Source organism: Malania oleifera, chromosome 5 (assembly GCF_029873635.1).
Source record: "Malania oleifera isolate guangnan ecotype guangnan chromosome 5, ASM2987363v1, whole genome shotgun sequence".
NCBI classification, from domain to species: domain Eukaryota; kingdom Viridiplantae; phylum Streptophyta; class Magnoliopsida; order Santalales; family Ximeniaceae; genus Malania; species Malania oleifera.
Genome location: NC_080421.1, coordinates 101447321 through 101475119, shown reverse-complemented (window position 1 = coordinate 101475119; position 27799 = coordinate 101447321). Strand labels below are relative to the sequence as shown.

Sequence of the window (27799 nt, the reverse complement as noted above, 5' to 3'; positions counted from 1 at the left end):
TTTTTTTTTATTGAATTGCTATTATATTCAATGTAAATTTAGGTAGAATTGAACGATAACATCACACTATTATTTTTTTCTTACCTTAATCGCGCCAAGACCGCATTCAAGCTTAACCCTACTTATTTTTTAAAAAATAAATAGAAAATGATACTTTTTATTATAAATAAAATACTTGTAAATTTGGAAGCTTTCAAGGCTTGACAGCCAGTCCACCAGGGTCCAGGCCCAAAACAGAGCCCGAAGAGACAAGTCCTCCCAACAATTGTTAGAGAGATTTCGGCCCAATTCGAGAGCTTCTTCTTCCTGCACTCTGGTTCTGAATTAGGGCACATTTTAAAACACTGATGAATGCAATTGGATTCTGTCCATTGCCAGAGGTAGACTGGTAGCTATCTCACTTGTCTTCTAACACTTCTGGTTTAAGACTGTGAGCTAGGATTCGACAGCTTCGATATCGGAGCAAGAGGGAGCAACCATGGCGGAGATTACTACCGGCGGCGACATTTCTCCCAACATGACTATATACATCAACAACCTCAACGAGAAAATCAAGCTTGAAGGTTTCTACCCACCTCATTCTCTCTCTTTCTTTCGATGCATTTACGCGTGTAGGTGTTACTGGGGACTGAAATTCGTTTTTAATATTGCAGAGTTGAAGAAGTCATTGTACGCAGTTTTCTCTCAATTTGGGAAGATACTGGAGGTGTTGGCTTTCAAGACACTGAAACACAAAGGGCAAGCTTGGGTTGTCTTCGAGGATGTTTCGTCTGCCAACAGTGCGCTTAGGCAAATGCAGGGGTTCCCTTTCTATGACAAGCCTATGGTATGGATGCCTTATAATCCTTATTTTGTTCTATCCCTTTTGTTTTCAGAACAGTGATAAAATATCTTGAATTTATTGTATGTTATTTCGATATTCCACAACGTGCTTGTGATTTATTAACGTTTTAGAGCACGGTTAGTAGCACTAATTGCAGTTATGTCCCGTGAACTGAGATGCAATTTTACTGTCTTCCCCACGGGCAGGCTGCCGCATTGAGGAAACTGCATTTTCATTACTGAAAAGTTTGCATATTTTTTATTTTTCGATCAACAAATAATTTTATTACATAGAGAGTAAAAGAGTACACAGGAAAAAGGAAAGAAAAAAGGAGAGAAAAGAAGAGAAAAGAAGAGAAACAATACAAAAAACTAGAGAACGAATAATTACAATCCCACTGTAAATCTGCCAATTGTAAATGCCAAAAGAACCCATTTGCTGAAACTGACAACAATGCTAGGAACACCACTCTATTTCAAAGTAAGAGAATATAAATATCCATATTCTTGAAAATCCAAGCATTTCTTTCCATCCAAATGCATCAAAAGATATCCATAAATGAACACCACCACTAAGCCTTTTTCAATTTCCCAATCCAAACCCCCTTTAGCATGAAACACCTCAAAAGAGGAAGGGCACATCCAACTCTCTTGGGAAAATACCAAACAACTTACTCCTAAGGGTCCAAGAGAGGTGACAAAGGAAAAACAAGTGCAAACAAATCTCTCCACTCTTAAAACATTGGGCACCCACATTAGGATGCAAAAACTTATTAGGTCTTCATTTCTAAAGCAATAATTAGTATTAATTTTCCCAAGATCCCTGTCTACACAAAGGCCTTGGTCTTAGAAATTAGAAGGGAACTTGGCTTCAAAGCAAAACAAAGTGAAAATGCAAAGAAGTGAGAAAATGAGGGGAAAAGGATTGATAATTGTAAGAGAAAAATTTCAAAGGACTTGAAATCTCTCATCAATTTCTCTACTCTTTGGGCCACATTCACAGGAAACCAGGAATTTTGAATTGGCATATTAGGGGAATAGAATAAAAACATGCATGAATAAGGATAATACCTCCCTCAAGAGTGAAAAATGCTCCTTTACATCCAACTAGCCTTCTAGCTAGTATCTCAAAAATTGGGCCCCCAAAAGGGTTACCCCTAAGTGGAGACCTAAATAGGTAATAGGCCAACTATGAACTCGACAACCAGCTAACCTAGCAAAAGGGCTTGAGTTAACCCCAATACCCACAAATGTCACTTTTAGAGAAGTTAATCCTAAGACCACAAACATTTTTAGACATTCGAAAAATTGTTAAAATATTTGAGAAACTATCCATATCCTCTAAAAGAAAAGAATGGTGTCATTTGCAAATTGTAAACGTAATATGGATAAGTTCTCATGGTCCACCTTTGCGCCTTCCACCAAACCTCTATCCATCCCTCTATCAATCATTCTACTCAAAACATCTTCCACTATAGTGAAAAGGAAAGAGGATAGAGGGTATCCTTTCTTAGACCCTTGAAGGTTTAGCCTCCCGCCCTCCCCACAAAAGGTCCCTCTTAATTCATTTCCTCTATCTCATTCCAAACCCTTTCTTGTCCATCACTCCATCCAAGAAACCCCAACTAACACAATCATAGGCTTTTTTAAAGTCCAATTTAACAACCTTATTTGCACCTTAGCTGCATATAAAATCTCCATGACCAATAAAAGCACTCTGACTATGGGAAATATTGTCCACCAAGACACTAGCCAATATCCTAGATAATGCTTTGGTAAGGATTTTTTATACACCAGTTGCTAAATTAATTGGCTTGAGTCTCTAAATCTAGTAGTTGAAAATCTTTTTTAGGTATTAAGGTAATAAAGATTTAACTAATGCTCCTACCACAATTCCTTATGAAAAAATAATGAAAAGTTTGAGAAAAACTTCCAGTTCTTCCTTCAACAAATTTCAATTTTCTTGGAAGAAAGCCATTGTAAACCCCTATTTGTTTGGAAAACTGCACATCTAGTCTCCTCCTCAAATGGCCTCTCTATGCTCTCTGCTTTCTCTATGGGAATAAGGAACCAGTCCAACCTCTCAATCCCTCGATCATAGCCCTGTTACCCTTCCCAAAAAATGGTTCCTAAAAAAATAGTAATCATACTAGTAATGTAATCAAGATCCCTAGTAATCACACCCTTATGATCGTCCAGTTCTTTTTTAAAAATTTCTCTTCTTCTTCTCACTCTCCAACAATGAAAGAGTCTTGTATTAGAATCTCCTTCTCTCCCCGATCCAATTCATTATAGACTTGTGTTGCCAACTAACCTCTTGCCTCAAAAAAACCTGATCAAACTCATTAGTCAACCGACCGTACTACCCACTAAATCTTTTGAAAGCAGCCCCTCCTCAGTTAACCAATCTAAAGCACTTAATTCATGTAAGATATCTTTTTTTCCTAGAATGCTCTTTCCAAATTCCAAATTTTAAGTAATCTTTCAAAAAGTTCTGCTGTCTTATAAAGCTAAGACCCTCCCAATTTTCCATGGTACAGTCATCCGACACTCTCTAGCCAGCCTCCTAAAATCATAATTGGTAAATCACGTCTTTCCAAAGCTAAATGGAGTTGGGTCCCCTTTCATAGAATTAGATTCCAGCACTCGGGGGGCAGTGATCAGAAGCCTATCTAGAAAACTTTTCTTGAGAAAGGTTAGGAAAGGCGTCTTCCCAAATTGTAGAGAAAAGGAATCTATCAATCCTAGTAGTTATTGACTTAATGCCAACAGCAAACCAAGTGAACTGAGCGTTAGACAGAGGAATATCCATTCATCACAATCCTTCGTGAAGGAATATATCAATCCTAGTAGTTATTGAACTATTACCAGCAGCAAACCAAGTGAACTGAGCATTAGAAAGAGGAATATCCCTTCATCACAATCCCTAGTAAAAGAGACAATCTCTCATGCTAGGAGTGATCCTCTCAATTTCTCATTAGTGGATTTAATAACATTAAAGTCACCCCCTAGACACCAGTTTGGAGAACACAAGCGATGAACCGTTCGTCCAACTGGAGTGGTTGTTTGATGCTTCCCATTTTGCTTATGCATGCGTATGTTTTCTTGTCAACAAAATGAATCTATTAATGAGAATAAATAATTACAACGGACGGAGGATAAGAAATCCTCCTAGAAAGAAACAAAAAAAAACTAACTAAAAAACAATTACATCAAAGCTGCCTTCCAATCTCTTTGGATATCAGGCAGCCTTAGACTTCCAAATAACCCAAAAGAATGTGCCCAAAAAGAAACAAAAAAAGTAAATTTCTCCCAAAGCAAGAATGGAGAAGTGTTTTTTATCCTTGAAAGTTCTAGCATTCCTCCCAATCCAGGGCACGACAAGCACTATAAAAACTGCAGAGCTCCAAAAAGTCCTTCCTTTTTATTCATCCCTAAACCCCAAAACTTCACCATAAAAAAAAACATGAATAGATTCTAGAGCGACCCAATTCCCTCTAAAATATGAAAACAGATTGTTCCACTTGTATCTTGCAACCTTATGATGAAGGAAGATATGGCTAGAAGTCTCATTTAACACACTGTACAGCATGCAAATGTCTGGACTAAGGGCTTTGTATGGCCTCCTTATTTGTAAACACATTGTTTGCATTGATCTTGTTGAGAATTAGAATCCATATGAAAGCCCATATTTTAAATGGAACCTTTCCTTTACAAACAACTCTGTTTGAAATGAAGGGGCTAGAATTTGTGGATTTAGTAAGATTAGAAACCAAAGACTTTGAAGATAAAGACGCCAAAGTTTTTCCAATCCAAAGCTTTGTATTCCCCTGCGAATTTGGTAAAAAAGAATCCAATGCACCCAGAAAATGAAATAAAACGCTGAAATTAGTCTCATGAACTGAAGAAAATCTAAACAAATGCAGCACCAATAGCTCCAACGAAGGCTCACCAACCCAAATATTCTCCTAGAAATGAATTTTATCCCCAATCCCCACTTTGAAATGTGTGAAAGGAAAGAAAATGCAAGCTGCCTGTGAAACAAACTTCCAAGGGCTTGCATGAGTAGCATTGCTACTCTCTTTGGGATCCCACCCATCCCTATGCATTCCATATATACTTTTTAATACTTGATGCGATAAAGAATTAGATTCTAAAGGAAACCTTCATTAACCATTTCTTAATTAAGGATATTCTTTTTGATACCACATACCAAGCCCTAGACTCCCCTCATATTGGCCTCCTAACAGCCCAGCCAACAAGGCAGTCCCTCTTATTCTCCTTGATGTCAAATGACAAGAAATCTCTCATAATTTTCTTGAACTCCCAGCTACCTCCTAGCATAGTTGTCAAAAGCGCGTGAGGTGCAGAGGGGCGATGAGTCTAGCGCCTCATTCCTGTTGAAGTGAGGCGAGACGTGCAGGCAGGCGCACTGATGCGCCAGGCGCTGTGAATCGCACCTTGAAATTTTTGAAGTTGTTAATAAAGAAGATGTAGCCAGAACGAGCCCTAGCCCTCTTCCAGAAATCCAGCCTTCAACTCTAACCAGCCCTACTGCCCTAGCCCTTCGTCTTCGAGCCTTCAACTCAAACCAGCATGATTCATCTTCAACCCTTCAAACCAGCACGAAACCAGCTGGAGCCCTTCTTCTTTGACCCTTCGAAGCAGCACGACACCAGAAGGAGCCCTTCGTCAGTTCATCTTCTAGCCTTTGAGCCAGCAGGAGCTTCATGAGTTCGTCTTCGAGCCTTTGAACCAGCAGGAGCTTCGCGAGTTCATCTTCAAGCCTTCGAACCAGCAGGAGCCTTTCATCTTTGAGGTTCGAGCCTTCGTGAGTCGTCAGTTCATCTGCTTTGAAGTTCAAACTAGTAAGTCATCTTATTCCCCTTCTTCAGTTATTCAGCTGCTTCTTTTTCAGTTCTTCTTCTTCAATTCTTCTTTTGCTTCTTGTTTTTCAGTTCTTCTTCTTCTTCAGTTCTTCTGCTGCCTGCTGCCTGCTGCTTGCTGCTTCTTCTTATAATATTATATGCTATTAATTATGTAGTTTAATGCTAGTTTATAACTAATATATAACATTTTTTTTTTACTGAATTTAGCTGCTTCGTCTTTTATTGTACTATTTTCTTTTGATGTTGAACTATGTTGATGCTTTTGGGCCTGCGGCCTGGCAATTTCATTAAATTTCCAATTTTAGTTTTGGCATTTTAAATTCTAATATTACTACTAATGTGTTCATATATAGATTACCCACCAAATAGGCATTGACGCATTGTACGTAATTTTAATAATTGTGCGCCGCACCTTCGTGAGGCGTGCGTTTTTGCCTCACGCCTTGGCTCCAAGTACCCTTTGTGCCTCAGTGTGCCTTGCGTGGCACCTTTGACTACTATGCCTCCTAGAAGGTAATTTGAAAAGGGATAAGAAAATATATGGGGATATTGGCAAGGGAGGCACTAAGAAAAGTGATTCTACCCCTTGTGGGAGACGAGCCTTCTTCCACCCTCTAATATTTTGCCCTCTCGATCCCAAAAAACATAAGATGAGGATCACCCCCTAGAGGAAGACCCAAATACAATAAAGGCCGAGATTGGGATTCACAGCCTGCTAAAGATCTAAAAAGCTCTAAAACCCTCTACACAAATTGATACCCACTAAGCCACTCTTAGACACATTAATCTTTAACCCCGAAATTTTCTAAAAAATTCTTAAGTAAAATAAGAACCTTCTGAAGTTTCTCAACTTCATTCTCAAGGGGAAAAAGGTGTCGTGCTCAAACTTAAGATGAAACACCTCCACTGCCTCCCCACCTATCAAAATATCACTAATCTTGATTTTGTTATTTCCCTTTTGTTTTCAGAACAGCGATAAAATATCTTGAGTTGATTTTTTGTTATTTTGATATTTCATAACTTTCTTGTGATTTATTAGAATTTTAGAGTAGTCAGTAGCACTAACTGCAGTTATGCGCTGTGAACTGAGATGAAATTTTACTGTCTTCTTCCCAGCATTGAGGAAACTACATTTCCATTATTGAAAATTTTGCATACTTTTTTTTGGGCGAGCTAAGAATTTTATTATAGAGAGAGAAAAACAGTACACAAGCAAAAAAGAAAGAAAAAAGGGAGAAAAGAATAAAAAACGATGCAAAAAAACTGGATAAAAAATAATTATAATCCGGCTGTAAATCTGCTCATTGTAAATGCTGAAAGAACCCATTTGCTGAAACCTACAATGATGCTAGGAACACCACTCTATTCCAAAGTAAGAAAATATAAGTATCCATATTCTTGAAAATTCTACCATTTCTTTCCATCCAAATGCACCAAAAGGTAGCCATAAATGAACAACAGTACAAAGCGTTTCTCTCTTTCCCAATCCTGAACCCCCTTTGCAGAAAAAAAAAACATCCAAATAGGAAGGGTACACTCAACTCTCTCTGAGAAATTTCAAACAACTACTCTAGAGGGTCCAAGAGAATTGGCAATGGAAAAACAAGTGCGAACAAGTCTATCGACTATTAAAACATAGGACTCACACTTCAGGACTCAAAAACTTATTAGGTGTTCATTTCTGAAATGACTCGGTAGTATTAATTTTCCCTAGATCCCTGTCTGCACAAAGGCCTTGGTCGTAGAAGTTGGAAGGGACTTTGGCTTTCTAAAGCAAAGAGAAGCATAATGATGCAAATTAAGCAAGGAAAGAAAATCGACAAGAAGAAACCCCTTGAGGATTCTTAACCTCAAACTGTTTTGCCACTCACCAAATGGAACTAAAAAGAATGAAGCACATTACTCAAAGCGGGCAAGCTTGTTGGTCTCTCTTTCATTAAGATTCCTCCTAAAAAGAAAATCCCAAGAATACCCACTCCCTTGCAAAAGGAAGTAAGCAGAAATGATGGTATATTGGTATCATGGGGAGGCGATAAGCGAAAGAGGCAAGGATATTTGATAACCAAAGGAGCTTCCCCAATTTAATTATCCTCCCAGAAATGGATTCTCTCCCCATTCCCAACACTAAATTGAACATGAGGGTAAACAAATTGATAATTCTGAGGCACAAATTTCTAAGGACTTGAAATCTCTCATCAATTTGTCTAGTCTATGGGCCACTCCCACAAGAATTTTGAAGCGGCATGGTAGGGGAATAGAAGATAGACAAGTATGAACAAGGATAATACATCACTCAAGCGTGAAAAATATCCTTTACACCCATCTAGCCTTCTATCCACTCTAAAAAACTGAGTCCGAAGAAGGGTTACCCTCTAAGTAGACACCTAAGTAGGTAATAGGCCAACTATGAACTGCACAACCAGCTACCCTAGCAAAAGGACTCGATTTGACCCCTATACCCACAATGTCACTCGTAGAGAGGTTATTCTTAGACCCATACCTTTTCAAACGCCTGCAAAATTAACTAGCTAACCTAGCAAAAGGACTCGAGTCAACCCCAACACCCACAATGCTAGTCTTGTAGAAGTAAATCCTTAGGCCCCACTTTTTTCAAACACCTGCAAAATTGTTAACATATTTGAGAAACTTCGCTTATCCTCTAAAAGAAAAAGAATGATGTAATTTGCAAATTGCAAACAAACCTCTATCTAGCCCTCTATCTGTCATTCTACTCAAAACATCTGCCACAATAGTGAAGAGGAAAGGGGATTGGATGACCTCAGAAGCTCTAAACAAAGTTTAGGCTTTCGCCCTCCCTGTTCACTATAATAGAAAAAATGTCAAACAAAAGGTCCCCCTTAAACCATTTCCTCTGTCTTACTCCAAACCTATTTTTGTTCATCTCTTTGTCCAAGAAACCCTGACTAAGTGAACTAACGCTAGTAACACGTTCGTAAGCTTTTTCAAAGTCCAATTTCAAAACCAATCCTCTTTTATTTCTTCTGATAACATCCTGAACAAACTCATTTGCTGCTAGAGATGCATTTAAAATATGTCTATCACCAATAAAAGCATGCTGACTATGGAAAGAGTATTCATGAAGAGTCTAGTTGATCTCCCAGTTAACACTTTGGTAAGGATCTTATATACATTGGTAACCATACTAATTGGCCTGAAGTCTCTAACTCTAGTTGAGAATCCTTTTTATGCTCCAAGGTAATAAAGGTTGAATTAATGCTCCTACCCACAATCCCATTATGAAAAAACTCATGAAGAATTTTGATAGTCTTCCTAAACTTCTTGGAAGGAAGCCATTGTAAACCCCTATCCATTTCAAACACTGCAGATATAATCTTCTCCTCCTCAAAAGGCCTCTCTGGGCACTCTGCTTTCTCTATTGGAATAAGGACTTAGTCCAACCCCTCAATCCCCTCAAATCATAGCCCTTTTACCATCCTAAAAAAAGTTCCTTAAAAAATTAGTTATCAATACTTGTAATGCAATCATGCTCCTCAGTAATCACAACCTGATTATCCTCCAATTTCATAACATTCTTCCACTTCCTCCCACTCGCCACCCAATGAAAGATCTTGTATTACAATTTCCTTCTCTTCTTGACTCAATTCATTATTGACATCTGTTGCAAACTAATCAAGATTCAAACTTTGGTACATTGGAAAAGAAAAACATAAGAATGGTGTAGGAATTATTGTAGACAAAAACTTAAAAGATAGCGCTGTAGATGTCAAAAGAGTAGGGGATAGAATTATAAAAATCAAGATGGTCTTAGGCCAAGAGATAATAAATGTTATTACTGCTTATGCTCCTCAAGTAGGCTTAGCAGAAAACCTTAAGAGGAAATTTTGGAAAGATATGGATAGTATTATACAAGGATTATCAAGGATTGAGAAAATGTTCATAGGAGCATATGTGAATGGATATGTTGGAAGGGATAATAAAGGTTATGAGAGGATACATCGAGGATATGGATATGAAGACAAAAATGAATCTGGGGAAATGATCTTAGACTTTGCCATGTCATATGATTTTATTACAATAAATACTTACTTTAAGAAGAGAGAAGAACACTTAATAACCTTCAAAAGTGGACAAAATAAAAGTCAAATTGAATTTTTCTTAATTAGGAGGGTAGATCGTTTATCATGTAAGGATTGTAAAGTTTTCTCAGGTGGAACCTTAACCACACAACATAAAGTTTTGGTGTTAGATATATGTATTAAAAAATGGAAGAGAAAGGATAACATAAATTAGTGCAAAATATCTAGGCAGTAGAACCTAAAGGGGGAAAATATAATAAAATTTAAAGATAAAATGATCAAAGATGGTGATTGGACTATAGAGAATGATGTAGACCCAAACCCTCATTGGAGTAGGATAGCTAGCTCTATTAAAAAGATAAAAATAGAGATTTTAGATGAACCAAGAGGAAATTCTCGAATAGCAAAGATAGATAGTGGTGAAATCAAGATGTCTAAAAAACTGTAAAGAGAAAAAGAATTTGGTATAAAACATGATAAAAAACATAGAAACGTGGAAAATTTTGAAAAATATAAAGAGACGAGAAAAGATGCAAAAAAGGCCGTCAATGAAGCTAAACATAGATCATTTAATAATTTGTATGCTAGATTAGTTACAAAAGAAGGGAAAATAGACATATTTAAACTTGTTAGAGCTAGAGAAAGAAAGAATGAGCATTTAGGTAATGTAAAATGTATAAAAAGTGAGGATGATATTATTTTGGTTAAGGAAGAAGACAGAAGGAAATGGCGAAGTTACTCTAGTAAGCTATTTAATGAAAACCAAGTGGAAGGCTTAAACTTAAAATTAACAAATGAGGAAAAGGGTAAAAATATGAGATTTATTCACAAAATTAGAGTTAATGTTGTATTGAAAAAATGAAAAAAAGAAAAGCTATGGGACCAAATAACATCCCAATTGAAGTTTGAAAATGCATAGCTGATAATGGAACTATATTGTTAACTAAGTTATTTAACACAATTATAAAAACCTATAAAATGCCAAACAAATGGAGGAAAATCACTTCAATTCCTATATATGTAAAGGAGATATTCAAAATTGTAATAACAATTGTGGAATTATACTTTCATGCAATGAAACTATGGGAAAGGTAGTTGAACAAAGATTAAAGTTAGAAAAGAAGGTCTTAGAAAATCAATTTGTTTTTATGCCTAAGAGATCTACTACATAAGCTATATATCTTTTAAGAAAGTTAATGGAAAAGTTTAGGGAATTGCATATGGTATTTATTGACTTAGAGAAAGTGTATGATAGGGTACCTAAGGAAGTTCTATGGTGGGTTTAAAAAAAGGGTGTATGTAGTAGGTATAAAAATATCATTATGATATGTACGATGGGAATAATGACTAGTGTTAGGACTATAGGTGGAGAGATTAGAGAATTTCCAATCACAATTGGTGTACATCAAGGATCTGCTTTGAACCCTTGTCTTCTTTAGTGATGGATGAATTGACTAGTAGTATCCAAAATGAGGCTCCATTTGTATGTTGTTTGCAAATGATATTGTCTTGATTGATAAAACTAGGGGTGGTGTAGAATCTAAGTTAGAATTATGGAAAGAAGCTTTACAATCTAGAGGTTTTAGAAAAAGTAAAAATAAGATAGGATATATGAAATGTAATTTCAATCATACTAGGAGGAATATTGGAGACAAAATTAAGCATGATGATGAACAAATGAATAATACTAGTAGATTTCGATACCTAGGATCAATTATGCAAGTTGAAGAAGAAATTGAAGAACATGTAATACATAAAGTTAAAGCACGTTAGAAAAAAATTGAAAGGGAAGTTTTATAGGACAGTTGTAAGACCAATTATGCTATATGGATCAGAATGTTAGGTGATTAAGAAACAACATATCCAAAAGGTAAAAGTTTTTGAGATGAGAATGTTAAGATGGATGAGTGGTACAATGTTAAAAGATAAATTAAGAAATAAACATATTTGTGGCAAGTTAGGCGCAGCTCTTATGGAAAACAATATAAGAGAGGGATGACTCAAATGGTTTGGGCACTTGCAACATAGGTCATATAGTGCGCTAGTGAGGAAAAGTGAGTTAGTGTGAGAGGTAGTAGAAGGGTTAGAGGTAGATCTAAAATAACTTGAAATGAAATAGTGAGTGAGGATTTAATAGCTCTAAATTTGTCGAATGAAATTGTCCATGATCGCATAAATTGGTATAAAAGGATTCAGGTAGCTGATCCCACCTAGTGGGACTTAAGGCTTGGTTTGTTGTTGTTGTATTAACATTTTAAAATATCTAGATTAAAAATATGATTTTGCCTCCACTAAAATTATAAAATAATAGGATTATGCTAACAATGTTAACCCAAATTATGCGAAGGGATTATTTGTTAGCGAATGTCAAAAATTATTCTAAATGTTCCTTAGGGAACATCCTAATGGTTTGACATCTATGAGGCTTTTTATATTATACATTGGAGCTCTCAAGTTTAGAATTTTAAAAAAATCAATTTTAAAATTTTTTCGCTTTATTTTATTTTATATATTTTTCTTTATTTTTGTGCAGCCATATTGCTGCCCTCAGTGGCAAAAAATTATGGGTCCACTACTACTTGTATGGTGCAAGCCGTTGCGAAGAAAGGTGACAACGAGAAGTTTCTTTATGCCATATAACTCAAGAAAGGATTGAGGAGGGGTGAACAAACATAGATAGCCATGTTGGTGGTAAATAAAGTAGGCTAAGAGTAGGTGCCTACGACCATCCAAGTTGTGTTAAATGAGTACAAAGCTGCAATGCTAAAGAAGTTACCTCATAACTTTCCTCCACAATAGGGTGTGGAGCATGAGATCAAGTTGTTTTTAGGAGTGAAGCTGCATGCTAACGGGCCATAGCAAATGGCGCCTCCAGAGGTAGCAAAGTTGAGGAAACAATTTGATGAGTTGTTGGAAGTAGGATATATATGTCCTTCCAAAGCATCGTTCGAAGCACTGGTGTTGTTTTAGAGGAAACATGATGGGAGCATGCGAATGTGTGTGGACTATCAAATGAGGATAGTAGATGTGGATGTACCGAAGATGATTTGTGTGACACAGTATACGGGGCATATGAGTTCTTGGTGATGTCATTCGAGCTAACGAGTGCGCCTGCGACATTCTGCACCTTGATGAACTAGGTATTTCATGAGTACCTCGACAAGTTTGTCATGGTATATCTAGATGACATAGTTGTCTGTAGTTCTATAGTGGAGTAACATAAAGAGCATCTATGGAAGGTGTTCAATAAGCTGAAGGAAAATAGTTTGTATGTGACAAAAGAGAAGTGCTCTTTTGGTCAGCGAAGTATAAAATTCCTTGATCATGTGATTGAACAAGGTCATATTAGGATGGATATTGAAAAAGTAAGGGCTATTCAAAGCTAGAAGATCCTAATGACGGTGAAAGAGATGCATTCCTTTCTCAGACTTGTCCATTACTATAGAAAATTTGTAGAGTTGTATTCGAGGAGAACTGCTCCTTTGATTGAACTATTGAAGAAGAGTCAGGGGTGAACTTGGATAGAGATGTGCGAGGGAGCCGCCTTTGACAACTTGAAGGATGCCATGATGAGTAATTTGGTACTTGCACTTCTGGATATCACGAAATCCTTTGAGGTACAATAGATGCATTGGAGTATGCCTTGGAGGAGTTTTGTTACAAAAGGGACATCTTATTACATATGAGAGTCGTAAGCTTAGTGAAGTTGAAACGGAGGTACACAACTTAGGAAAAGGAGATACTAGCAATGATCCATTGTCTCCGCGCGTGGCGGTATTACACAAATAACTCGATTGTTTGTCACTTGTTTACACAGTCGAAGTTATCACCCAAGCAAGGCTGTTGGCAAGATTTCTTGACAGAGTTTGATTTTTTTTTTGAGCACAAGGCAAGGCGGATAAACCCAGCTGCAAATGCACTGAGTAGGTAGGCTAAGCTAGCAACCTTACGAATGGTAACTCACTCGACGATAAGTATGACTACCATGGCGATGCATGAGTGCATCAAAGAGAACCTTGCCTAAGATCCAGTGACCTAAAATCTCATAAAGTTGATGGACGAGGGCAGAGCACACTAGTTCTGGGATGGAATATTGATTGTTGATGACACATGGTATCCAACTCGCCATGAGCTGGAGACTTGAGGAAAAAATTGCTGAGAGAGTTCATGAAACCATGTGGGTAGGACATCCGAGATGACATAACACTTCGGTATTGCCGAAGCAGAGGTATTATTTGTTGTACATGCGTGATGATGTGGTCTGTTATACCTAAACTGGTATCACTTGGCAACAATACATGGTGGAGCAGAAGAAGATTGTGGGACAGCTGGGGTCCCTACTAGTACCAACCAGATTGTGGGAGATTTTCTCACTGGACTCCATCATCATCCTGCTCAGAGTGGGAGATGCAGAGTTTATACTTGTGGTCATAGAAGGGTTTTCGAAGTATGGTGCCTTCATACTTGCACCAAAGCATTGTTTAGGAGAGGGGACGACAAATTGTTTATCAAACATATTGTGAAGTATTGAGGTGTACCCCAAGACATAATCAGTGCTCGAGATTCAAGATTCACTGACAACTTTTGGACAAAATTTTTTAGAATCCTTGATTCACAACTTGACATCTCTTTGAGTTAGCATCCACAGATCGACATATAGACAAAGAGACTCAATGGGCTACTAGAAGAGTACTTGCGTCATTTCATTGAATCGAGTGCAACTACTTGATGTGGTTTCATTTGTTTCAATGTCCAAAAGAGCTCAACAACCAACAAGAATCCTTTTGAGCTTGTTACAATCTAGCAACCTCTGTTACCTCACATAATGGGCGAACTGTACAAAGGAAAGGGTCCTAAAGCATACATCTTCACCTAAAAAATGGAGATAGAATGCCAAGATTGCCTGTGCCTGCTTGGAGAAAGCTTGAAAGCAGATGAAGAAGTGGGCAGATCAGGGGAGAAGACCGTTGCACTTCAAGGGAGAAGACCTCTGACAAGGTTGATCCTTGGCTTGGATGAAAATACATCCTGTGTTTCACATCAGTTGCCTTAAGCCATTCAACATCGACACCAAAGATTCTACTAATCCAAGTAGAAGTCAGTCAACTAGAGCATCGGTGAAGATAAAGCTACCTGATAGAGAGAAATTGAAGTCATCCTTGCAGACAAGGAGTTCACATCATTTAGGAAGATGCCACACGAGTTCTTAGTGAAGTAGAAAGGCTTTGGAGATGAAAAATCAACTGGATTTCTGCGGAAGACATGCAATTGTTTATGGATAAAGTTGAAGAGTATCTAGCGTCAAAGTTTATAAGGACGTTGATTGCATAAGTGAGGGAGTGTCATGAGCCAAGCTTTTTTAGGGCATTATGCTTGCTTGTGACCGCTTGTCTCGTGTGCGTGGGATGGGTTACCCTAATGTAAATACTAGTATAAACTTATTGCTTTGAAGGATAGTTCTATCCTAGTGTAAAAATGGGAGTATGACTCCTTGGATAGTTTGATGTTTCCTATTGCTAGAGCTAGATTAACATAAAAAACTCTTTAAGGGAGAGTGAATGTTCATCAATCTTGTAAAACACACTAGTCATTATAATCATGTTTAGCCTACTTGCTTCCTTGGGTGGACATAGATTATTAACTGAGGTGTTGCTTTAATGAGTTACGTTGCTTCGATGTTTATCACTTGTTTGCCATTACTTCATGAATTGCTTATTGCTTTCACTTTCATTTCATTCAATTGCTATGAATGTGTTCTGTTGGTAAATCGTGACAAATTTTTGGTTGACTAGTTAAGCAAGAGTGCTTTAGCTAGTGTTGCATGACCCTTCATAAAGGTGTGAAATACTTGGCTCGTGACACCAAGCATGTGGTTTGGAATGTAGTAAGTTGGTCTAGGAAGGTATAGTATGATATCCTCTGGCAGCTGAACAAGTTGGTGATGTGTCGATGAAGTTAAGACGCAGCTGGGGGGAATCTTATTAAAATGATTTTGGTGCTAAACATTGATAAGGTTTTGTTTCTTGCGAAAGATGGGAAGATAGTGGAGACTAAAGTAGCTCGAGAGGTGAATTCTCTAGTGAAGAGCTATGCTGCTGAGGGTTGTTCAAAATAGTGTTTTAAACCTGGACCAGACTGGCCGGTTCGACTGAACCAGTCACCAAGCCAATCCTGTTGCATGCTAGAAACTGGATTTGAATAGAACCAGTGTTGACTTGGCTGACCCGGTCTGAACCAGCATTAACTGGTCTGAACGGAAGTTGCTGGCGGGTCAACCCGGCTCTTCCAATGTTTTGCCCCTAGCAAAAAACAAGGCATAAATGTTTAGATAAGCTGCAGCAAGAGGACTCGGACCTAGGTCTTTAGACTAAAATTTGGCATCTCCCGCATCTACCACCTGGGCAAATGCTACTGTTGTCACATTTGTACTATGATAATATGTAAATGATATATAACAAGTAATTCACCTAGATTCTCTTTTATTTTATTTGACACCTCAATAATTTAATTACCAACTAGCTCTTGACAAGTAAACGGTTTGCATGATTTTTTTAAAAAAAATTATTTACTTTTATTTTTGTTTTTTAATTTTTTTTTACTGATATTATAATAGAATGTTTCAAGAATATTTTAGGAAAATAGAAGAGGTACAAATTTTACTTTTTTCTAGTAATTGTTTTTCTTGCAATTAACTCATAAATTATTAAGACCAACATATTTTTAGCATTATCTCTAATGAATTTAATATTATCATTGTAAAATAAATTTATATACATGTGTGTGTGTGTGTATATATATATGTATATACATGTATGTATGTATATATATATATATATATATATATATATATATATATATATATTAACATTATCAGTTCAATCACCATTTGACCCACCAGTACGACCGATCTGATCGACCCAGTGCCACCACCGGGTTGATCACCCTCAACTTTTAAAACCATGGTTCAAAAGCAGAGTTAGAGATGTGTATTCATTGGTGAAGGTGAAAATATTCTTACTTCTAAAAAAAAAAAAGGCCCTACCTAGTGCACAAGGCTCCCACTTTGAGTAGGGTCTGGGAGAGGTGGATGTTGGCAAGCCTTACCCCCATTTTTGGAGAGGTCGCTCCCAAGTCTCGAACTCGAGACCACCCGTACCGAGGCAGAGGCACTTGCCATCAAGACTTGTCTACTTGATGACTTATTGGGTCTAAAGCCTTGTACTCAAAACACTAGTAATTAGGAACAGATCCTCAAATTTTAATCTACCATCCTGAAACATCTATAATGGGGATCGGTATGCCTTACCTATCTCTTTTTCAGATGTTGTGACATGTGGACGACCTTCTGATGTCTACATTTTCTTTGCCGACTTGATGACACATGGATGACCTCCCGATGTCCACATCAGTTCATAATTGTTTGTAGGTTTTGCATGGATTATTTGAAGACTTGTTTTGAAGACTATTTGATTTGAGGACTTCTCTTGATAAAAGACTTCATTATTATATTTTGCTTGGACATTTCATTTCAAGACAATTAGGTGCTTGAAGATTCTATTTGAAGATCCAAGAGAAGTGTTGAAGCAAGAAGACCCATGTGGGCCCCAAACGGTCTTGTGGGCCCCACACGGAATTGGGCCTCCCTTTGACTTTTGTTTTGTATTTAATTTGTAACCTTGTAAGACAACTTGCTTGCTTGCATGTGCATGTCTTAGTAAGTTGTGTGTGTTGTAAGTTGTGTTAGCATTTATTGTGTCTAGTAAGTTGGAGTGTTAGTAAGTTGTGCTTAGTATTTATTATGTCTTTTAAATTATTTTATTTATTTTTTTTGTCTCCCATGCTTGTATGGGAATTGTTAGTGTTAATTGTTAGTGTCCCCCATGCTAGCTAATCTTGTCTCCCCATGCTAGCTTTTATATACCCCTTCATTGTGAGAACTATGTAGAGAGAGAAAAAGTATTGATATTGAATTAAAGGATATTTCCTTTGTGAAGCTTGTTAAGCTTTGTCCAATCCTTGTGATTGTGTAGTGAGAAGTGAGAGGCTACGTCGTTCTCCTCGAAGATCAGGTGGTGACCACTATTCTATCCAGCAACTCCATCCCTATCCCACTTTCACAACTTCCCTCCATCACCCACACAGCCACCACCAAGTTACACCCAAGGCCAACAATCCACCATTCCATTGCAGCATACATATTACATTTCAAAGTTTGCACGAAGGACTTCAGGAGAGTTCTATCTTGTGTAGAATATTGTCAAGTCAACCATCATTTTGATTGGTAAATTCAGCATTCATTTGGATCATTACATACAGCAGTTCCAATTCCCCTCCATTACAGTGCTGCATTTGTCTCGGTGTTAAAAAGCTTGTTCCAAGGAATTTTCTGGCATGGTCTAAGACTTGTGTTGAATAACGTCAAGTCATCAAACAATTCTCTTGGTAATTTTAGTGCTTTTGTTTGAATCCTTGCTATATATTGTAAACCCTTGCTTATATTGAAGCCTTTGCTGAAAATCTGAAATTCCATATTTGATAAGCCCTTTGAATCCATAGATTGCAATATTGATACTTGCTAGTTTAAAATCAACTGTGGGAATATTACTTGCTAACAATAGAACTTAAATTCTTGAAATTTTGAATAACATATTTGTTGCATATAACTTGATTCCTTTGTGAAAGAACTCCTGGGACTTATTTTTGAATAGCATCATACACCGTTTAATAATTCAACATGTGAAATGAAGTTTGATTTATTGTGTTTATGTTTAGTTAATTGAGTTCTTAAATCAAAGTGTCTTAAGTGTATGTGTTTGTTTAAGGGTTGAAACCGTAGGACTAGGCCACCCTTACCTGTCCTACATCAATCTAAACCTTATGCTTTGATATGATAGGCAACTTGGGGCTATTTTTTTTTTTTTTTGGTCGGGTTGGGGGAGTGGGGTTACTAGCTTGTCCAATTCTGTGCACATGGTATAGAATGGGCTAGTCCCCACACCCACAGGCCAGCAAAAGTTAATGCACACATGTCTATGTTATTATAGGCATAAAAGACACGAATAAAAATAAAATTATTATGTCCCTTGTGGGCAATTCTAATGGGAGGGCAAAGCACAGGACATAATAATTGTCATCTAGTCCAGTCTAATTCTATTCATTCTAGTCCTGTTGTACGAAACTCAATCCTGCAAAGCAAATGCACCCTTGGGACCTTGGTTTTGTAGCAGAGACGAAGGTGTATTGAGGTAGTTATAACCCTTGATTCATTGAGGTGCTTACTTTTTGGCCTATCTGAGTGGAAGGAGTTTTTAGCTGCCCCTTGAGCAATTGTTTGCTTGCATGATTATTATTGCCACTTTTGTTTATTCCTAATGCCTGGTGTCACGGACCCCCAAGTTAAACTCAATTAATGGGCCGCGCAGCACTCGTTGAGGCTCTCCCCTGACAGAGTCAACCAATAACTACACGTTCATTCCGGCTTTCATGAACACTTGAGAGGTATTCAGAAGCCATTCATAGTCATGAAATAATAGTTCCAACAATAATGAATTCATGAAGACAAGCGACCTTCATACTCAATGATACGTGGAACTAGTTATATTCAATCAGCAAGACAACTACACAAGCCATCATCCGAGTTATTTAACATCCAGTATAAAAATCCCTGGCGAGGGCAAATAAAGATATCTCTCCTCCCTGTTTAACCGAGGTCACACTGTCAAGCCCTAACATTCTCCCCCACTCACTCTATTGTTGACCTCGTCGATGTATTTGTAAGAAGACTTCCCACTCTTGTTGTTGATGACCTTTGTCATTGATTGCATGTCTACCAGGTTATATACTCTACATATTTAGTCTCTATTGACTCATCCACGGTATGAGAGAAATGCAACCACTGACTTGTAAAGAACTAAAAAAAGATACGACTCATTCATTGTGCGAAGTAACTACAATAATTGACTGGTAAAGAACTAAAAAAGGTATCCGACTCATCCACTATGCGAGGTAACTACGACAACTGGCTGGTAAAGGACTGAAAAGGATACGACTCGTCGATTGTGTGAGATAAATATGACAACTGATAGTTGAGGATCTGGAAAAAGGATACGACTCATCGACTATGCGAGGTAACTATGACAACTGACAGGTAAAGAACCAAAAGATATATGACTCATCCATTCTAGTTGGTTGTCTTTTGGGTATTGAAATCTACCGAAACTCGCATCATACCATCGTTCAAGTCATCAAAGGCTTCCAAGTCTCTATATTAACTTGGTCAGAGCGTGCAGCGTTCACCTGCCTACCCTTTTCGCGCTTTGGTGTGTTACCCTGCCTTCTTTCCTAGGTACTTGGCGTGAACTATTATCCTTTCCCTGCCATACGAACCGAAGCATGCATTGTTCACCTTGCCAACCCTTTAGCGTATGGTGTGACACCCAACCAACTTTCCTGGGCGCTTGGCGTGAACCATTACCCTTTCTCTGCCATGTTGACTCACGAGAGCATGTAACGTTCACCTGGCCAACACTTTTAGCAATTGGCATGACACCTTGCTTACTTTCTTGGGTGCTTGGCGGGAACCATTACCATCTCTTGGTAGTCCTACTGGAAGTCCTCTACTTACTTGCCCATCAAATTGTCATGGATTCTTTTCCCATCCTCTATACATGCAACATAAGTAATGATCTCAATTCACGCCCGTAGGGAGGCCTCATGCTCTATTGGCTCAACCCCTTACGATAATGAATTTCATCCGACCTCGATGTCTTTCAGCCTATTCAAGGCCTCCGACAGTTCAATATTCTCTTACATACCTCAAGCTCTATTGGTCTGTTTCCCGTAGGGAGGCCTCAAGCTCTATTGGCTCTACCCTTTGGGATCATGGATGGCATCACACTGGTGATGTGATTTAGCCTACTCAAGGCTTGCTATAACTCAATATTCTCTGGTAGACCTCAAGCTCTATTGGTCTGCTTCTCGTAGGGAGACCTCAAGCTTTATTGGCACTACCCCTTGGGATGATGGATGACATCATGCCCTCGATGTGTTTCAGCCTACTCAAGGTGATAGCTCAATACTTTCTAGAAGACCTCAAGCTCTATTGGTCTACTTCTCGTAGGGAGACCTCAAGCTCTATTGGCACTATCCCTTGGGATTATGTATGGAATCACGCCCCCGATGAGTTTCCGACTACTCAATCCTCCTTTCAAATACCGCAAGCTCAATTTGTTTGTCACCTTCATGAGATGGGAGATGGAGTCATGCCCTTAATGTACTTCAACCTATTCTCGAGGCTTTCAACTACTCCATACCAGGGATTTTTTTATACATGTAGTGACTTACTCAAGTTCCACAATTCTGTTTTCAAAATCAATTTTCTCTTTGGTGACCTCAAAACTCTATTGGCACGCCTTTCTCTTGAGTCATCCCTTGCCTCACATGCTTCTACATTGTTCTGTTTTACAAAATTTTAAATTCTCAATTTACAACTCATAGTGTTTACGCCCACCGAGCTCACACACCGTGCTCTGATACCAACTGTCACGGACCTCCAAGTTAAACTCAATTAACGGGCCGCGCGGCACTCGTCGAGGCTCTCCCTTGACAGAGTCAGCTAATAACTACACGTTCAATCCGGCTGTCATGAACGCTCGAGAGGTTTTCGAAAGCCATTCATAGTCATGAAATATCAGTTCCAACAATAATGAATTCACGAAGACAAGCGACCTTCATACTCAATGATACGTGGAACTAGTTGTTATATTCAATCAACAAGATGACCACACAAGCCATCATCCAAGTAATTCAACATCCAGTTTAAAAATCTTTGGCGAGGGCAAGTGAATCCTCCCCATTTAAACGAGGTCATGCTGTCAAGCCTTAACACTTGGCTTTATTTTTGCACTTAACTGCTACTTAATATCCTCTAAATGCATTTGAATAGATTAATCAATAAGACATCATTACCTTTCCCAATGGCTAATGCCCCCTTAATCATTTAGAAACTGATTCACAAATTCAGAACTTGATTGATTGATCAGTTGCTAACGCTTCTAAATTTATCAAATGGCTGATTATAAAGAAAACTATTTGTGGTGGAGCTTCATTTGCTTGTTATACCCTCTTAAATATGTCATGTGGTCTATTTGCTTGTTTATGCTCTTGGACAGTGGCTGGCCCAGAAATCAGTGGGGGCAAAAAAATGTACAAATAATAAAATATAAATAATTATTTTTTATATTACCCATAGCAAGTAATTTAATATACATACATTCACATCTAACAAATAATTATTTCAAATGACGTTCATATACTAATAAAAGTCAAAATAACACTCCTAGTCATTACAATTAATCTTCCGTATTTTATTATTTACTTAAAAGACAAGGGGCTTTCATATTTGTTTTCTTTAAGAGTGGGGCACAGTAAAATTTTCAGTGGGGGGGGAGGGAGGGAGCGCGGGGGTGCGGGGCGCCGTGTAATTTACCATGAGCTTCATTTTCAAAATTTCAGTGCCCCCACTTAGCTCTATGTTAGTCCTGCCACCACTCTTGAAATGCTTTGCTCTTCCCTATTTAAGGTGTCCTCCCTATTCTAGTCTTATTGTCTTGGTTGACACTTCTCTTCAAGGAAAGTTAATGCTGAACAGTTTGTGAAGATAAATGAACTGTAGCAAGTTGCCCTTTTGGATAACATGCATATGCTGTCAATTGAAGACAAATGAACTGAATAGTTTGCCACTGTGATTCCATACTTTCTTTCTTTCTTGTTGTATTTCTTTAATCTGGGCATGCTGAGATTGCTTTTGTTTTCCCAAGCATTTTATCAACTGCCATAATACTTGAAACTCTTTTTTGCCAAACGTGGATATGCCATTAATGACTTGTAACTGATGCAGAGAATACAATATGCAAAGACAAAATCAGATGTTATTGCTAAGGCTGATGGTACCTTCGTTCCACGGGAGAAAAGAAAGAGGCATGATGACAGAGGTAAGACATTTTTTTTGCTTGTTTTTATTTATTTATTTATATTTACTTTCTTTATTTTTTTTTATTTTATTTAATAAATGCTACCTCAACTCCTACAATGTCAAGTGGTTACATGAAATTATTATTGTATATGTTTTACCATGTATGGTGTGGATAATTATTGGGGATGTAAATGCATCCAGGTTAATGGATATCCAACCTTGGTTCACCCCTTTAGCAGTAGATTTGGTATTTCACTCAACAGATTAGGGACGGTACTTGGGATGAATTTGGTGATTCGAGGCAGATTTGGGACAATAAATGGGAACTGTATTCTCTCATGCTAAATCCGCCTTGTCCCAAGTTCCTCTAGCTCAAACCAAAACTCACTCTGAAGTTACCCCAAATATAAATAAATAAACCAACATGCATGTTTTGAAACCCGGACTGGTGACCAACCCCTGAAGTCACTGCATTGGCAGACAAAGGTTAAAGCTGTGATTGAACCGGTGGTGTAGTATTAGTAGTAATTATAATCAGTTAAGAGTAAAAATCATCACTAGAATTATTGTTATTTTATTTTTTGGATAAAAAGATGAGAGGTTATATTACTTAGGAAACCTAAAAGAGTGTAGAAAAACAGGAAAGAACGCCTTATTATATGATTGTTATCAATGACAACCAAAATAGAATTTGTATCACTTTTCGTATTTTCCTAAAATATTCTTGAAACGTACTGTTATCATTAAGATAGGGAGTGTGGGGTTTGGCTCAACGAAAAAACTGAGTTACACACACACATGCTCTGAAAATATACAAGAAAGCAACTTGGTCCACTGGTAAGGACATGCCTCACCTCCCTTATCTCTTGGGTTCAAATCCCATAAGCAGTGGGTAGCATGGTTTTAAATCGCTGTTAGCAGGTAGCATAATGTTACAGTAATGGGTGTAGTGGGAAGTAGTAGTAGTGGATGTTACATAATGGGAAGTGGGTGTAACGGCTGTGAATTTTTTTCAAGCATGGACAATCTTATGCATATTAGTGGATTTGCATGTTTTAAACTTTTAACCCTTCTTAGAAAGAGTTTTGTGTATTTTGGATCCTTTAGTTCAACTAAGTTCAGTTAGGGCAAGAAATTTTTGTTTGTTTTAGACCACCATTGACAAAAAATTATGTGTGTATTTATACTTTTTCATTATTCTTATGTGTGATAAATTAATTAATAAAATAAAATACATTATATACTCTACTAATCTATTAAACACAAAACATACAAATAAGATAGATATACAATAACTAGAAAAAGAAAAGAAGGTTGAAGTTGAAAATAGAACATAAATATCAATTTGATAATATTATCAAAATGAAATATTTTCTTAAAAAATTTGTATTTATTAAATTATTAATTAATGCATCTCTTGTGAGTATATAAAAAAAGTAGTAAATTTTGTATCATTATTATCTTCATTATAATCCCCCCCCCCCTTTTCTCTCCCCATAAACAACAACAACAACAAAACCAAGCCTTAAGTCCCACTAGGTGGGGTCGGCTATATGAATCCTTTTCCGCTAATCTTTTTCCCCTCTCTCCTCATAGTATATTGAAAATGATTTATGAAAGGGGGAAAAAACAAAAGAAGAAAATGTAAAAAATAATTTTTTTTCCTTAACAGTCCTATAGCGGTTATGCAACAGCTGTAGCAGCATTTACATAACAATCGCAGTTGAATGGCCACTGTGGCCATGAATTTTCTTTTCACTAATTTTGCAGTAACAGTATCAGGAACCCAAAGCCGTTACGTAACTGTCGTGGCCATTATTTAAAACCATGGTGGGTGGAGCTCTCTTTCTCTCTCTCTCTCTCTGGGTGTGAGGGGCTGGGTTAACCAACCTTGACCCCAATTTGCGCTGTTTTGGGCTGGTTTTCACTTAATGGGCTAGTTCTTTTCTGGGTCAGTACATTTGGTTCCAAGACACTTGATGATAGTTCCTGCTGTTGGACTGACCATTCTGGTCTAGGTTTTGAAATCATTGTTTATAGCTTCCGAATGTAATGTTGTTATTTTATTTTATATTTTTATGCTAGTAGGTGTAGGTTTTATCAATGATAAAATTATATTGAAGTAAGTTAAATTATTAATAAAATAGAAACACAAGTATTGTTTTTTTCCCAAAATTGTGTATGTCTTTTTTTAGTTGGTGGGGAACGTTTAGATCCCTGGCAAGAGGTGGAACCCATAATGATGGGGATGGAGACACGGGTAGTGCTCTACAGGGGATTTGAGGCAGTAGGCAGGAGGGCATTCTTGGTGGGGGCAGATTTGCCGATTCAGATTATACTAAATCCAAATTTTTCTCTTTTTACATCCCTAATTGTTGGTGGGTTGAGCAGTGTTTTACATTTGAAGTTGCTTCTTCCAGCACCCTCTCCTTACGAATGGAAGAAAAGTAATCTGAAAAATGTTTGTAGTTTGTGCAGTCATCCTCCTGACGGTAAAGCATAAGCATGTCCCAAGTGGAGTTTATAAAAATCTTTATGAACAATCTTAAGTTCAACTCGAGTCTATTTGCAACATTAACTTAAGAAATGGCCTTCCAGAGAAAATCATTCCATCAAACTTTGAGAGGATGCCTGTGTAGGAAAATGGAAGGTATTATGAATATGAGTTGAGAAGAACATTGTTCTTTGGAAAGGAAGGTGTTTCCTTAGTTCCCTTATGGAAATTGAAGTGAAATTAGTGAGGGAAGGCTCCTAGAGAACATCTGGTGGCAGAAAATCTTCATGCCGATCTCATTGAGCTGGATGCCATCTTTCTCTAGGCCGAGCTATTTTTAAATTGGACTGGAGCCTGGGGGTGGGGTGTTGTTGGAGAGGAACATTGGGTGAAAAAAAGTCATTTCATACCTTGTTCTAGTAAGAAATAAATCATGTAAAGAATGGCATAACTGCGTTGCTTTTGGGTTTAACACATGTTATATATATTTTTTGTTTTCTGAGATCTGTATGTTTAAATTATTTTTCCAGGAAAGAAGCGAAAAGATCAACATGATGCTAATCAAGCTGGAATGGGTCTGAATCCTGCTTATGCTGGTGCCTATGGTTCAACACCTCCTGTAAGCATGTTTTCTGTTTCTGAATGCCAGTTCAGATTTTTATTGAAATTTAGATCTATAAATTCTTGGTCTTTAAACTATATCATTTGTGCAGGAAATGTTTAATATTACATTTGGCATTGTTTATCTTTTAATTAACCTTATTTAGCACAAATGTGGTACTCACGAGGTTGGTAATTAATAGATCCTTAATAATTTATAGAAAAAAATGAAACAAATTTTACATATGAAAACTGGATCATGGTGGGGGAAAAAAGAGATTTTATATTGATGTTCAGTGGAAAATAACTTGTTTGCAGTCAGAGAAATTAGTTGTACAAGTAACCCAGTAGGAGGTGCTGCCTGCTAATGCATGTGGATCATTTTTCAAGAATATTGCCAATAGAAAGGGGACAAATCTTGTCAAAATGTAAACATAAGCTGATAGAAAAATCTTGAATGTGCTATTTACAAGTTCAGATTGCTTTTTCTCTGTTTCACAGAAAAAATCATCTGAAAATGTCGGATCCACTGTTGAGATTTTATAGAATTTCTTCTGCTGTTTTATCCGTGTGAGGCAAAACCCACATTTTTCTGGGAAACATTCCTATTAAAATGTTTTCCATAGGAGAAGTGGCTCTCCTTGGGAAAAATGGAGCCTTTGTGTGAACTAATTAAAACAACCGGTGTTGGTCTTTGTGGCTAGAAAACTAGTAAAATGCAGTGGCTGTATCACCTTTTCTATTATTTGATGCTCATGGTGTTCAAGTAGAACTTCATTGCATTGAGTACAAGATTAATGATTTGGCTTTTTGTCTTTTGCAATATCTCATCCCATAGACCTCGGTGTTGAGTTTGATGGATGAGCTTCTATTCTGGCTTTTGTCCTGACATCATGTATCTTGTTTTCAATGTTTAGGCTGCTTAATTCTGTAGGTTCTTAGTGTATCGCACTTCTAGTGATTTATATTTAACTCTTGCCCTCTCTGGTGCAGCTATCACAATTACCATACGCAGGTGGTGCAAAATCTGCAGTCCCAGAGGCACCAGCACCTCCAAATAACATACTGTTTGTTCAGAATCTACCACATGAAACAACTCCAATGATGCTGCAGATGCTTTTCTGTCAGTACCCTGGCTTTAAGGAGGTTAGGATGGTGGAAGCGAAGCCTGGAATTGCATTTGTAGAGTATGGAGATGAGATGCAATCAACAGTTGCAATGCAGGGACTCCAAGGTTTCAAGATAACCCAGCAGAACCCAATGTTGATAACCTATGCAAAGAAATAGATGAAATTATCTTATTTTATTTTATTTTTTGTTTCTGCCGTTTGTTTGAGGGGAAAGTTGCTATCATGAAACCTTGAGGAGAATATCAAATTCTATGAGATGTGATAGCCACATCTGCAGACTTCTTTGTTTTATTAAATTCAGAGGAGCCTTAGGTGAAAAGTTTTCATGTATCATTGTGGTTGGGGGAATTTTTTGCTTTATATTGTACTAAAAACAATTTCTACCTTAGAAAACTTGACAACTTTGGAGTCATTGTGCAGTGTGAGATGCTCATTCTATACTATTATATGTTATTATTTACTCTTACATTTATGTTTGATCTATGAAATGGAAAGAAAATTTAAACATAGAACAGGAAAACCATTCGCACCCATTTTAATCCATTCCTATCTATAAAAAATGCAGTTATTCTAGTTAGTATTTCATTGCTTGATATTGGATGTGCTGGCTGCAGACAGGTCATGGCAATATCAGAATATCTATTTCCAAAAGCTGGTAATATAAAAGAACTCACCCCTCTTTTGCGTCTCATGAGGCAATTTTAATGGTGATAACAAAGGAAATTTAGTTGCCCAGAAAGCTGCTCAAATGTGATCCTTCAAAAGGCAGCTTGTGTAATAGGCTTCATGGATCCAAAAATGAGCAAACTTCATCCCAATTCTTGATTCTCTCC

At 37.5% G+C, this 27799-nt stretch overlaps 1 protein-coding gene across 1 annotated transcript; it reads left to right on the top strand.

Moving 5' to 3' along the window:
- On the top strand, positions 1–27378 carry LOC131155651 (U1 small nuclear ribonucleoprotein A). Its single transcript, XM_058108915.1, has 5 exons — positions 1–563; positions 654–826; positions 22668–22761; positions 25767–25855; positions 26830–27378. Exons 1-5 carry the CDS (start codon positions 479–481, stop codon positions 27121–27123), a joined length of 735 nt encoding a protein of 244 aa, XP_057964898.1. The 5' UTR covers positions 1–478; the 3' UTR covers positions 27124–27378.
- Positions 27379–27799: the final 421 nt, after the last annotated feature.